Raw genomic sequence first — 14,405 nt, 5'->3', positions numbered from 1 at the left:
GTGTACTGTGAGTTGAACACAGCACAGCACGCACGCACGCACGCACGCACGCACGCACGCACGCACGCACGCACGCACAAACGCACAAACGCACAATCGCATGCACAAACGCACAATCGCATGCATGCACGCACAAAGATTGACCAAACTCCTATTCTCCCCAGCTGAACCCCCACAGACAGCCATGGGCCAGGAAGAGGTGTGCGGTGATGACGCAGGACGTGTTCTCCGCGTGCCACGCCGAGGTGCCTTTCCAGCAGTACTACGACTGGTGTGTCTTTGACGCCTGTGGGTGAGTAACAGCAGTACTACGACTGGTGTGTCAGAGTTGCATAGCGACCCATTTGTGTGGTTTGGGCATTACCCTGTGGGTGAGTGTCTTGAGTGACTTGATGTATTCATACCATACCATACCATATTTGATTGTTCTATTCTGTGAAAACAGTTGATCTTAATAATAGTATGAAATTGAGTTGTGTGTGTTTTCTGTTGTCTTGTGTAGCTGTGACTCGGGTGGGGACTGTGAGTGTCTGTGTACGGCCATATCTGCCTACGTTGAGGAGTGCAACCGCCGAGGCGTCTATGTCCGCTGGAGATCCCAGGAACTCTGTCGTATGTCTAGGACACACACTCACACGCATGCACACACACACACACACACACACACACACACACACACACACACACACACACACACACACACACCGATCACACGTTTCTATCTTCATAATCGGATCGTTGACGGTTTGTTTTTGCTTAATCTGTACTTGCTAATTATTTTCTTTTTTCTCTTTCTCGCGACAATCTTCCCCTATACTCTTTCTCTCCTTACCCTTCACCCACCGCTTTCATTCACATCACTCCCTCCTTCCCTCCTTCCCACCCCCCTCTCTCCTCTCTCCCTTTTTATTACTGCCCTCCTCCTGTCGTCATTCCTCTCCTCTGCGCCGCAGCCCTGCAGTGTGACAACGGTCTGGTGTATGAGCCCTGCGGTGCTGCCTGTTCTGCTTCGTGCCCCAGAGCGGAGCAGAGCTCTGACTCCCAGTGCAGCTCCCTCTCCTGTGTTGAGGGCTGCTTCTGCCCAGCCGGCACCGTCCTACACGGTAACACCATCACTGTTGCCGCTCATCGGCTAAAGTAATGTGATGTGATGTAATGTAATGCTATACAGACTGCAATGCCTCTCAAAGTGGTGTCTTAAAGTTGAAGGGTTCCATTGGGTCCCCAGCCAAATTAGATAATATACAGTAACATACAATAATCAGTTTAATCAATTGAACCAGTACAAATCAACATAATTGTAAGTAGCTTAAGCCATATATTGTGATTATGAAATGTGTGTTTCAACTGCCTCCACCCAGGTGATGGCTGTGTCGTGCCGTCCGAGTGTCCATGTGATTGGGAGGGTTCCGTGTTTCCACCTGGGACCAGCGTCTCTCAGCACTGTCAGAACTGGTCAGTCAATCAATCAATCAATCAATCAATCAATCAATCAATCAATCAATCAATCAATCAATCAATCAAAGTTTTTGAAGAGTGTGCAGTTAAACTTGGTGTTAATACTGTATGTAAGTAGTGCAGTATGCTTATCAATAATACATATGCAGTGGTAAGCTTTGCCCTTTGGGCCAGATATTGTTTTGTCTTTTTTATACATTTTATATATAATCAAAATGAATACAAATTGTTATGTATGCTTATCAGTAAAATACGGACAGGTGAAGCAAATTATTAAAGATGAAATACAATTAATATATATCAGTGGTTCGCAAAGTTTATGTGTTTGTGTTTGTGCATCTGCCCATGATGTGTGTGTCCAGTTCCTGTGTGGACGGCACGTGGCAGTGTGAGGGCGTGGCGTGCCCTCCTCCCTCACCTTCCTGTCAGGAGTCAGATTTCCGCTGTGCGAGTGGCCGTTGCATCCCGTCCCAGTGGGTGTGTGACAACGAGGACGACTGTGGAGACGGCTCCGATGAGATCTGCCCATCCACATGCGCTCCAGATCAATTCCACTGCGCCAGCAGGCCCAGGTAAAATTCACCCACAGCTTAACCTATTTTGGGCGGGAACCCCTTTTGGTGTTTTAAACATTATGTTATAATTTAGCTATTGAAAAATAGCAGATCTACAAGCTCATAGCGCGCCACCGAGTGGCGCGCTACGATCTTGTAAGTCTGCTATTTTTGAAACAACGTGAAAATATTTATTTCAGAAAACTGGAGGATTTAGAAGATTTTTTTTAAATTTCGAGGTCAGGCCTAAATGGGTTAACGCAGGTTTTCCAAGTGAGGTCCAGGGACACTGGGGTCCTTGAAGGGTTCCAGGGGATACCCAGCAACATTAGGAACAGTTTAAACACTTATGCCCTACCTTATTTCAAAAATGTTGTCACCTTTTCTCTTATGTGCCTGTGCCTGGCACGATACCTTTTTCAAATAGAAGCCCACAGCCAAATACATATCAATTTGGGTGTCCTTGACATGAAAATGGCCACTGGTTCCTTAGGAAAATAATTTCCATAATCTGTTATCTGTACAATAAACATATGCCTCTCTTAATAGATAAACATTCATCCATCCAAATAAATCCAGACAGAAAATGTATTTGCATATTATGTATTTGAAAAGTCTGGACTTATTTTTAACATGTTATTTTTTTTTAAACCTGCAGTGGTCCCTGTTTGGACGTGTCCCTGCGCTGTGACGGACGCCCAGACTGTGCTGACCAGTCAGACGAGGAGTTCTGTGGGCCTGCCACCCCGATGCCCCTGTGCCCACCGGGAGAGTTCCAGTGTGCCAACGGAAAGTGCCTTCCTGGGAACCGCGTATGTGACGGGCGGCTAGACTGCGGCTTCGCTGATGGCTCTGATGAGCAAGGTGGGTGGGATGGCATTATCTGTGTCCATGCAGAATGCACGTTTAAGCCCAGTTTATAATCGCCCCAAAGGATCCGGGCAGACGTCCAAAGCTGGCTGTAGCCCATCTGTCTTGTTTTTGTTCTGCGGACTTCCCTGTCCAACGGAAATGTTGTCCTGACAATCAAGTTGTGAGGCTGCGAGTGTGCTTGACTATGAAAGGCAATTGACCTCCTTCCGTGTACGCAGCCTTTCCTTATCTAAGCGCCTCAAGTCGCTTTACTTGAAGGCATAATTGAGAAGTGTTATCTTCATGATTAAATAATAAAAACTCACGTTGATGTGATCGATTGTGTGTGTGCAATGGTTACTGTGCTCTAAGTGTGAGTCTCTCCTCTGTGTCAGATTGTGGCGTGGTGTGCGATGAGGGTGAGTTCCTGTGTGCTGGAGGACGCTGCATCCTCTACCTCCACAGATGTGATGGACACGACGACTGCGGCGACCTGAGCGATGAACGAGGGTGTGTTACAAGTATATGTCTATGTTGTGTAGACGCTTGAGTCACATGTCTGCTTCTCAGTGTCTCACCCTAACCTTAACCACATTATGTTCAATTTCTTCATCATGTTCATCATGTTCAATTGATTCATTTCTTTAAAAAGGGAAGCGATGACGATACGTTCCAGGGATGAATCCCATTCGTATTCATTGTTTATGAAGCACGCTTAATAGTGCCATAACTCTCTAAATGGGTCTGACCTAAATATTTTTAGGGCAGACCCATTTTCCTCCTAAATATCGTTTTGTTGTGTTTGATTTAACTTGTTAAGCCGAATAAGGTTAGGCATACAGCAGACCAATACAACAGTACCAAGAAGTTTAGACAATACTGTTTCAGAATGATCATTTGCGTGGATGATATTGTCAGTATTTAATAGTGTTTATTGGTCGTTAGGTGTGTGTGCGCTCCAGGGGAGTTCCAGTGTCCTGGGAACCAGTGTGTCCCTCCAGACAGAGTGTGTGACGGTCACAGAGACTGTCCCTCGGGAGCAGATGAAGCTGTCTGTCCAAGCAAAGGTACAAAGACATGAAAGGAAGGAAATGAAAACCGAGCACATATAAATGGTGTACGTTTGTGATATCATGGGGACGTTTGTTAAGTCTGTGACCTGTGTATGTGTGTGTGTGTGTGTGTGTGTGTTGACAGTGACCTGTGCCCCAGGCCAGTTTGCCTGTAGCGATGGTACCTGTGTGAACGGCTCCAAGCTGTGTGACGGAGTGACAGACTGTCCTGACGGAGACGACGAGAACAAGACCAGCTGTCACCCCACTGCCGTGGCAACGTCGCCCCCTCCCACCACGCCATCTGCAGGTTAATGTCAATGTGACTATAAGGATGCTGTTGAGAGTGAATGGAGATTGGCTGTCTTTTATTTGTTTTTAAATCTAAAAGCACTTCTTGGACTAAATCCTCTCTCGTTTAAACATTTCAAGGAGCGTTTGAATAGGTAACAATGGTTTATTTTGTCCCCTTGGGTCAGGTTCGAACCGTTTTACAAAAGCTTGGAAAGCTGGGTCTTTCCCAGGGCTCTCTTCTCTTCTCTTCTCTTCTCATCTCTTCTCTTCTCTTCTCTTCTCTTCTCTTCTCTTCTCTTCTCTTCTCTTCTCTTCTCTTCTCTTCTCTTCTCTTCTCTTCTCTTCTCTTCTCTTCTCTTCTCTTCTCTTCTCTTCTCTTCTCTTCTCTTCTCTTCTCTTCTCTTCTCTTCTCTTCTGCCTTGTTATGACATCACTCTCCTAAAACTCCTCCTCTGTCCAGCCTGTAGGCCGTATGAGTTTGCCTGTGCCAGCGGCGGGCAGTGTGTGCCCCAGGCCTTGCGCTGTGACGGAGATACAGACTGTCTGGACGGCAGTGATGAGCAGCAGTGTCCCCCGGCCCCCTGCGGCCCCGGACAGGTGTCCTGTCTCAGTGGGGACCAGTGTGTGGACTACCAGCACCTCTGTGATGGGACCCCTCACTGCAGAGATGCGTCAGACGAGAGCGTGGATAACTGCGGTGAGTTGTTTGACAAAACAATAAAAACAGAAATTCATAATACATTCTATAAAATATTTTCTATTTCCTTTCTGTTCCGTCTAAAAACTGAATTACCAAATTAAATAAGTGATATTTATCCATCTATCTGTATTTGATCTTTCACGCAGGCTCTAAACTGTGCCCACCGGGAGAGTTCCAGTGTGCCAACGGAAAGTGCCTTCCTGGGAACCACGTATGTGACGGGCGGCTAGACTGCGGCCTCGCTGATGGCTCTGATGAGCAAGGTGGGTGGGATGGCATTATCTGTGTCGATGCAGAATGCACGTTTAAGCCCAGTTTATAATCGCCCCAAAGGATCCGGGCAGACGTCCAAAGCTGGCTGTAGCCCATCTGTCTTGTTTTTGTTCTGCGGACTCTGCGCATTTCCCTGTCCAACGGAAATGTTGTCCTGACAATCAAGTTGTGAGGCTGCGAGTGTGCTTGACTATGAAAGGCAATTGACCTCCTTCCGTGTACGCAGCCTTTCCTTATCTAAGCGCCTCAAGTCGCTTTACTTGAAGGCATAATTGTCTCCACCAGGCCGAAGGCATGGGGAGAGAGTATGTTTTGCACTCCGTCCGTCCGTCCGTGTGTCCGTCCGTCCGTGTGTCCGTGTGTCCGTGTGTCCGTCCGTCTGTGAACAGCTAATCTCTGGCACCGTTGGCTTGTTGAGAAGTGTTATCTTCATGATTAAATAATAAAAACTCACGTTGATGTGATCGATTGTGTGTGTGCAATGGTTACTGTGCTCTAAGTGTGAGTCTCTCCTCTGTGTCAGATTGTGGCGTGGTGTGCGATAAGGGTGAGTTCCTGTGCGCTGGAGGACGCTGCATCCTCTACCTCCACAGATGTGATGGACACGATGACTGCGGCGACCTGAGCGATGAACGAGGGTGTGTTACAAGTATATGTCTATGTTGTGTAGACGCTTGAGTCACATGTCTGCTTCTCAGTGTCTCATCCTAACCTTAACCACATTATGTTCAATTTCTTCATCATGTTCAATTGATTTTAATTTCTTTAAATGTGAATGCGTGAAGCGATGACGATATGTTCCAGGGATGAATCCCATTCGTATTCATTGTTTATGAAGCACGTTTAATAATGCCATAACTCTCTCTAAATGGGTCTGCCCTAAATATTTTTAGGGCAGACCCATTTTCCTCCTAAATATCGTTTTGTTGCGTTTGATTTAACTTGTTAAGCTGAATACGGTTAGGCATACAGCAGACCGATACAACAGCACCAAGAAGTTCAGACAATACTGTTTCAGAATGCTCATTTGCGTGGATGATATTGTCAGTATTTAATAGTGTTTATTGGTCGTTAGGTGTGTGTGCGCTCCAGGGGAGTTCCAGTGTCCTGGGAACCAGTGTGTCCCTCCAGACAGAGTGTGTGACGGTCACAAAGACTGTCCCTCGGGAGCAGATGAAGCTGTCTGTCCAAGCAAAGGTACGTACAAAGACATGAAAGGAAGGAAATGAAAAACGAGCACATATAAATGGTGTACATTTGTGATATTATGGGGACGTTTGTTAAGTCTGTGTGTGCGTGTGCGTGTTGACAGTGACCTGTGCCCCAGGCCAGTTTGCCTGTAGCGATGGTACCTGTGTGAACGGCTCCAAGCTGTGTGACGGAGTGACAGACTGTCCTGACGGAGACGACGAGAACAAGACCAGCTGTCACCCCACTCCCGTGGCAACGTCACCCCCTCCCACCACGCCATCTGCAGGTTAATGTCAATGTGACTATAAGGATGCTGTTGAGAGTGAATGGAGATTGGCTGTCTTTTATTTGTTTTTAAATCTAAAAGCACTTCTTGGACTAAATCCTCTCTCGTTTAAACATTTCAAGGAGCGTTTGAATAGGGAACAATGGTTTATTTTGTCCCCTTGGGTCAGGTTCGAACCGTTTTACAAAAGCTTGGAAAGCTGGGTCTTTCCCAGGGCTCTCTTCTCTTCTCTTCTCTTCTCTTCTCTTCTCTTCTCTTCTCTTCTCTTCTCTTCTCTTCTCTTCTCTTCTCTTCTCTTCTCTTCTCTTCTCTTCTCTTCTGCCTTGTTATGACATCACTCTCCTAAAACTCCTCCTCTGTCCAGCCTGTAGGCCGTATGAGTTTGCCTGTGCCAGCGGCGGGCAGTGTGTGCCCCAGGCCTGGCGCTGTGACGGAGAGACAGACTGTCTGGACGGCAGTGATGAGCAGCAGTGTCCCCCGGCCCCCTGCGGCCCCGGACAGGTGTCCTGTCTCAGTGGGGACCAGTGTGTGGACTACCAGCACCTCTGTGATGGGACCCCTCACTGCAGAGATGCGTCAGACGAGAGCGTGGATAACTGCGGTGAGTTGTTTGACAAAACAATAAAAACAGAAGTTCATAATACATTCTATAAAATATTTTCTATTTCCTTTCTGTTCCGTCTAAAAACTGAATTACCAAATTAAATAAGTGATATTTATCCATCTATCTGTATTTGATCTTTCACCCAGGCTCTACTTGGATACCTCCCTGCCCAGGCAGCTTCTCGTGTGACAACCGTACCTGTGTGAACATGTCACGAGTGTGTGACGGCCTTCCAGACTGTCCCCATGGCGAGGATGAGCTAGTGTGTGGTGAGTTGTAAACTGGAAACCTGGAACTTGAATGATGCATATCCCGTGAGCTACAGTTCAGGCAGATGTTTGAGCGGACAACATTTAGGATACACAATCTGTTGCCTTATCTGGATTCTCTTGTTCTTCTCAAAAACCCCAGATAAGACGATCTCACCAACGCCCCCTGGTGGTCGGAACACCAGCGTCACCTGTCCTGAATTCACCTGCATGGATGGATCATGTGTGCCCTTCAAAGCGGTAAGGTCATTTCTCCATCATGAGCAGAAACAAGAAGACGGATGACTCCATCTCCCTCCACCACCCTTGGTTAAAACGGAACTTTACATAGACCTGAAAGCACGTTAGATCATCTTAGTAATTATGTTAAAATTTCATTCATAACATTTGACTGTATTTCTCTTCTCTTCTCTTCTCTTCTCTTCTCTTCTCTTCTCTTCTCTTCTCTTCTCTTCTCTTCTCTTCTCTTCTCTTCTCTTCTCTTCTCTTCTCTTCTCTTCTCTTCTCTTCTCTTCTCTTCTCTTCTCTTCTCTTCTCTTCTCTTCTCTTCTCTTCTCTTCTCTTCTCTTCTCTTCCCCCTCCCCTTCTCCTTCTCCTCCATAGGTGTGTAATGGTGTAGCAGACTGTCAGGACTCCCAGCTAGCACCTCTAGGGAGCCCCTCTGATGAGCAGGGGTGTAGAAGTTGGGGCCCGTGGGGTCTCTGGAGCCCCTGCAGTGTCTCCTGTGGGACAGGATCAATGAGCAGACAGAGGTCGTGCCCTGCAGGGGACCCCCTGCGTGGGTGTCTGGGCCAGGACATCCAGAGACAGCAGTGCTTCAACACCACCTGCCCAGGTCAGCACTCAGTACTTATACAATAGAATGTAAAACAGCACGTTACAATAGAACTTGATAGTTTGGGCATGGTCAGAATGTTTGCTTAAGTATGGTACATTAACCAGTTATGTTCTATACTTTGTTGCACGGCAAATAATATTTTCAGTTCACACTATTTTCTTGGATCTTGGAACATTTTAGAAATGTTTTGGACAATATTAAAGCTTTTGGGAAAATAATTGTTTTAACTTGTGAAAGGTTTAGAATTTTCGCCTAAAATGCCCAAAATAAGGAATGAAAGTTTAAAGTGCATACCGGTATTTAAGTACATTTTTCACCACTGGTAAAGCAGCAATTACAAGAGCAAACACATCAGTCTGACATGATGTGAAGGATAGTGTTTCTGTACCATAATGACACACTGTGTCTCCCCCTAGTGGACGGCCAGTGGTTGCCATGGGTCGGGTGGTCCAACTGCTCCAGCGGCTGTGGCGGCGTGGAGGTCCGACACCGAGACTGTGTCCCACCTCGCTACGGGGGCAGAGACTGCTCTCAGCTCCCTGGAGACTCGGGCCTGGCCATGGAGATCAGTAAGGATGACTTTGTGACAACATGGTTCCCATAAGACAAGGCTTTGCCATGAAATTACAATGTCAGCATCCCATGAAAAACGAGGCTGCAATAAAAGCAGCAAAAGACGAATTATGAACACTCGCTAAATGGAAATAAAACTCATCCTTCTTTCTCTCTCTCTCTCTCTCTCCCTCCTTCCATTTCTTTATTTTTCTCATGCTCTTCCAGAACCATGCCCCGACGATGGTTGTGACAACACCAGCTGTCCCAGTGGCCTAGTGAGACACAGCTGTGCCCCGTGCCCAGTGTCCTGCGCTCATATCAGCAGTGGCACAACCTGTGACCCCAAAGCGCCCTGCTTCTCAGGTCAGTCAGGGTGTCGAGTAAACCTCTCTGGAACCTACACTAGGCAAGCTTGTAGAAAGTTGTATTTTTAATTGCTGTATAAGTTGGGGCATAATGCCAGGTAGGGGTAAAAGGACTAATTGATTAGTCCATCAACAGCAAAGGTACCATGCAAACATATTTATAACCTGTTTATTCACTGCCATTGCTACATGCCATTGCATGTTGGGTTTCATCATCATTTTGTACTTTACTACCTTATTCCATCATTTATTTTAAGCCAACAATGTATCACTTTGATTCACTGCATAATAAAAAAAAGATTACAGCGTGAATCGATTATGCAAATAATCCTTTATATAACACATTACTGTATTTAGGTATAGCACTGGTTCCATTAGATGTTTGCAAATCAAGCTACAGTATGATGGATCTTCAATGAGTTTCAACCTGTTTTCCTTCCACTCATCTAACTTAATTGACCTCCAGGCTGCTGGTGTGCAGAGGGCCGTGTGATGAGCCACGCCCAGCAGTGTGTGTTGCCAGAGGAGTGTGTGTGTGAGGTGGCCGGGGTGCACTACTGGCCGGGCCAGCAGGTCAAGGTGGACTGTGAGATCTGCGTGTGTGAGAGAGGACGGCCTCAGCGCTGTCGGCCCAACCCAGAGTGTTCAGGTTAGTCCGTGCATGCACACGCACGCACGCACGCACTCACGCACGCACGCACGCACGCACGCACGCACGCACGCACGCACACACACACACACACACACACACACACACACACACAGTCAAAAGGGAGACATCGAAGAGGAAGGATGGATGGGGAAGGATCAACACAGAACAGGTTCTGACATATATCCATATAGTAATATTGATGACATCAGGGATCTCCATATATGGGCTTAATTGCGACAGCAGGTCGCATTTACTATGACCCCTGATTTACTATAATCCCTGATGATGTCATAGTGATGTCACAAGACCTGGGCACAATATATGGGGGCTTTCCCCATATATGGGGATTTTGAGTGATACACTGACGAACAAAAAGTGCACGATTCCATAGTTAACTGCGGCAATAAAAGGACAGAAACATTGCAAAAAAATAGCAGATCTTCAAGCGTTATTTTGGAAGATTCTCGACCAGGACTCTATATTAGTTCAGTTTGTAAATACACAAATTATCTTTCATTTAAAATCATGTTTCAGTCCAATTTTTAGTAATTTTGTTTGTTAACTATAATAACCCTACATTATTTACACTGCATTACATAATGTGACAATGTTGCAGCCTAGGTCCTTGCCATTGTCAAAGTCAGCTTTGAATTCCAACATCTAGCTCACTGTATAACTGTGTCTCTCTGCTATATATAGTGCACTGTGGCTGGTCGTCGTGGTCGGAGTGGGGCGAGTGTTTGGGACCCTGCGGCGTGCAGAGCGTGCAGTGGTCCTTCCGCAGCCCCAACAACCCTGTTAACCATGGAGACGGAAGCACATGTAGAGGCATCTACCGTAAAGCCCGCCGGTCAGTATACCCATACATCTTCTACATCAGATCAAGCGTCTGCCTGTTGAGGCTGCAATCCATTTAGATCCATTTCAGATTCATGTCCTACCCAGTATTCGAACACGGAGCTCCCTCGTGAGCACCGAAATGTCTAAGGGCAGGGGAGATATTACACGTTTGAGCTCGATTCAGCACCTCTTGTAAAACTGTATCAACCAAACACAGAATCTAAATTTCTCAGTAGAAGAGCAGGGAGACAACCTCCAAACACATTTATTAAAACAAAGTTTTATTCACTAAATGGTTATGGATTACATCCTAGCTTAGGAAGTTATGGATTGCAGTTTAGATTATTCATTCATATTCTCCGCTTGGGTTTACAGGCGTGCATGTTTTCCACTCCTGTATTGCTGTGTGTGTGTATGCTTAGATAAAATGATGAACTAGTGTGTTGATGTGCTGGCTGTGTTGTCTCTCCATCATGTGTGCAGCTGTCAGACGGCCCCATGTGAGCGGTGTGAGCATCAGGGTGTCTCCCATGCTGTAGGACAGAGGTGGAAGACAGGCCAGTGCGGGCTGTGTGTCTGTCTGCCGAACCTCACTGTGCACTGCTCCCCCTACTGCCCATACGCCGCCACTGGATGCCCCCTGGTAAGTACTTGTACTGATGTACAGACATGTATTGGCGTGCGTGCATGCATGTGTCACATTGTTTAATTGCAAAATATTAGTACAAATAGCAGTATATATATATATATATATATATTTTTTTTTAATTTAACAAACCCTGTGTGTATTTTTTTATTCAGGTGTAAAATTGCGTATGGTCTTTACATATTTGCAGCTGCAGTATTTTCCACTATGATCACCCGATTGTTTTGTCACATTTTCCAATATGGCTGTGTTATCTCCTGTAAATATTGCGCTACCGGCTCTCTTTTCAAACCTTGTTGTTTGATTTCACTGCTCATAGTCTCATCCCATAGCAACACCGATGTGATTCCTTTGTTCCCACAGGGCCAGAGTCTAGTGCCTGGGGAGGGAGACATGTGTTGCTACTGCCAAGGTAAAGACACAGGCCATTGTTGGACTGTTTACTTTCATTAATAGATGTTTCTGCTTTGTGTCGGACAAAATCAACTCCATTAACTTGTTACACTGGCCTAAATCCACGCATAGGTTATTTACGGTATCTTGTCTGGGCACTGTTCATTGTGCAACGGCTCATTTTGGCCGAATTGTGTGTCAGTGGGTTTTTTGACATTTTCTGTCTTTTTGTTATATTGCAGGAGACAATGCCACCTTCCCAGTGACGAGCCCTGCTCCACTGCCCTCCAAAACAACAGAGGGCGCTACACCCACAGTGCCGACCTATCCACTTCCTCCTGCTGGTTAGTAGCCTTTCCTTTTGAAAATAGTTGGCCATATTCAGCATAGATATTAAAAAAAATATCGATGCCTCATTGGCCGCTGCAGTTCGTTGGAGAGACCTAGCTGTCTCCAACGTGAGGAGGAAGTCAAGCGGAATCTTGAAGGCAAGTGTTGCTTCCGTTCTTCCGCTATACTTCGCAAGGAATCTCGGGAAAGCTTGCCAATGCAATCACGCAACGCCATCGCCTCCCGTTGCCTCCATGTTGCCTTCCGTTGAGATACAGACGCCCCAGAGCGCTATAAAAATGTGTAAAGTGAAAATAAAGTGTTACAATCTACTCACTCCTGTTTTCTTTGTGTTTGTGCATGTGTTTGTGTACACTCTCATCTCCTATCCTCTCCTCTCTCTCCAGATGAGTGCTGGTCTCCTCTAGGGGTCCAGTCCCTCCCAGCATCCAGTTTCAGAGCCTCGTCCCACCAGCCCGGTCACCCCCCTGAGTCTGCTCGGCTCTATGGCTCAAACCCCCACCGGGACCTCCAGCTTCTCCAGGCATGTTTTTCTGTTGGTTTTTTTTTGGCCCATGATACATGTTGAATCCGGGCGGCTAAAACAGCTTAGCATTTCTTTACTAAACTTCTTTTTGAGTGGTGCAACCACTCCTATAGACAGCTATGTGTGTGGCTGTGTCCCTGGGTCTGATCCTGTGTCCCTGGCTGTGTCCGAGCACGAAAATAGCGTTAAAGCGTTTGTTCACCACCAAGTGTCACTGTTGCACAGCCTAACACGCAGACACAGACACACACACACAGGCCAGGGAGGAGGGATTGTACAGTACAGTACAGTACAGTACAGTACAGTACAGTACAGTACAGTACAGTACAGTACAGTACAGTACAGTACAGTACAGTACAGTACAGTACAGTACCACTCACTTCAGACGGGTGTGATTTTCTTTTTCTTTTAATTTTAAATCTAAATTCAACTAAAGTCCACATATCTGTATTATGTTGCATTTTAGGTGTGAAATGATAGAAGTTACTAGCCAACCATGTTCTGTGGTTGACTGACATCTCTTGTCTGTTTTGTTTGCAGGGCTGGAGTCCAGAGCCTGAGGAGTATAAAGACCTGCCACAGAGAAGCCCTGATGGGAGCGGTGACAGCACACAGAGCCCCTACCTCCAGGCAGACCTGCTGAAACCATACAACATCACTGGTACACAGACACGTCACTAGCATGCATGTGTGTGATGTGGGATGCTGCTTTTCAAACCTTTTCATATCAAGGTCCATTATTCATTTATTTGGCATTTGAGCCACGGACCACCATTTTAGCCTCTCAGACACAGGATTTTGTCCACATTTTTATGCTGTATTGATGTGTATTGACGTTGATCAAAATGATTCTACATTCTCTAATTGTTTATAATATTTCTTGTAAGTTAAGTACAATGAAACCAAATGGACCCTTACGAGTTCATTTGGTTTCATTGTACGCTCTCAATAGTTAAAGATCTAATAAATGTATTTGGTTACCAAACCTCCATCAAGCTGGGGAGGGGACCACCTGGAATCCCCTCAAGGACCACTGGTGGTCCCCGGACCACTGGTTGAGAACCACTTCTGGGATGCTTATATAACCTCTATACTTGACTGCGGTCAGCTCTGTACTTGTTCCGCTCTTTTCTTTCACTCTACCCAACAAATCTCTTCACCCAAAATAACTCATAAGCTCACAACAAGTTGTAGGGCGATGTGTTTCGGCTATTTTCGGTGAATGTTCCCCCAGAATAAGTAGGCTATGGTTCAATTGAAAGTAGGTAAGAAAAAAATAAAATAATAAAATATAGGTATCACACCACATAGTGGTTCTTAGGTCAAATATGTGAGTAGTGTGTGGAAAGTGTTAACCCGCGATTCATCTCCCCATCCCTCTGTCTATACCTAGGTGTGCTGACCCAGGGCGGCGGAGGGTTTGACACGTTCGTATCCAGTTTCTACCTGCAGTTTAGTAGGGACGGCCGTCAGTGGCACACATACCAGGAACTGCTCACTGACGCTCGGCCCAGAGCCAAGGTACAGTATTATTAAAGCTCAGACGTTGTAGTACTGCAATGGTTATCTATCTATAAATGCACCAAGTGTGTGTGTGTGTGTGTGTGTGTGTGTGTGTGTGTGTGTGTGTGTGTGTGTGTGTGTGTGTGTGTGTGTGTGTGTGTGTGTACTGTTGGCGGCCACATGACGTCACTGCTTAAAGCAAA

The 14,405-nt window shown here is 46.1% G+C and overlaps 1 protein-coding gene across 2 annotated transcripts in view; it reads left to right on the top strand.

Annotated features, from left to right (window-relative positions):
• The window catches only part of sspo (SCO-spondin), a 113,465-nt gene that overhangs the window by 21,201 nt on the left and 77,859 nt on the right, over positions 1–14,405 (top strand). For both annotated transcript variants that reach the window (XM_079490337.1, XM_079490338.1), the window contains exons 23-51: positions 1–7; positions 165–292; positions 503–612; positions 954–1,103; positions 1,362–1,455; positions 1,821–2,030; positions 2,671–2,876; positions 3,260–3,374; positions 3,810–3,931; positions 4,062–4,226; positions 4,671–4,907; positions 5,057–5,173; positions 5,707–5,821; positions 6,259–6,380; positions 6,496–6,660; positions 7,025–7,261; positions 7,411–7,533; positions 7,676–7,773; positions 8,137–8,368; positions 8,788–8,940; positions 9,152–9,289; positions 9,758–9,940; positions 10,643–10,793; positions 11,267–11,426; positions 11,793–11,841; positions 12,065–12,166; positions 12,560–12,696; positions 13,240–13,360; positions 14,093–14,220. The exon at positions 1–7 is cut by the window's left edge and continues 196 nt beyond it. In XM_079490337.1, coding sequence (XP_079346463.1) covers positions 1–7; positions 165–292; positions 503–612; positions 954–1,103; positions 1,362–1,455; positions 1,821–2,030; positions 2,671–2,876; positions 3,260–3,374; positions 3,810–3,931; positions 4,062–4,226; positions 4,671–4,907; positions 5,057–5,173; positions 5,707–5,821; positions 6,259–6,380; positions 6,496–6,660; positions 7,025–7,261; positions 7,411–7,533; positions 7,676–7,773; positions 8,137–8,368; positions 8,788–8,940; positions 9,152–9,289; positions 9,758–9,940; positions 10,643–10,793; positions 11,267–11,426; positions 11,793–11,841; positions 12,065–12,166; positions 12,560–12,696; positions 13,240–13,360; positions 14,093–14,220 — 4,075 coding nt within the window. The remainder of the gene's footprint in view (positions 8–164; positions 293–502; positions 613–953; positions 1,104–1,361; positions 1,456–1,820; positions 2,031–2,670; positions 2,877–3,259; positions 3,375–3,809; positions 3,932–4,061; positions 4,227–4,670; positions 4,908–5,056; positions 5,174–5,706; positions 5,822–6,258; positions 6,381–6,495; positions 6,661–7,024; positions 7,262–7,410; positions 7,534–7,675; positions 7,774–8,136; positions 8,369–8,787; positions 8,941–9,151; positions 9,290–9,757; positions 9,941–10,642; positions 10,794–11,266; positions 11,427–11,792; positions 11,842–12,064; positions 12,167–12,559; positions 12,697–13,239; positions 13,361–14,092; positions 14,221–14,405) is intronic.

This window comes from Electrona antarctica (genome assembly GCF_951216825.1).
Source record: "Electrona antarctica genome assembly, chromosome: 20".
Lineage (NCBI taxonomy): Eukaryota > Metazoa > Chordata > Actinopteri > Myctophiformes > Myctophidae > Electrona > Electrona antarctica.
This window is presented reverse-complemented; position numbering and strand designations above follow the sequence as displayed.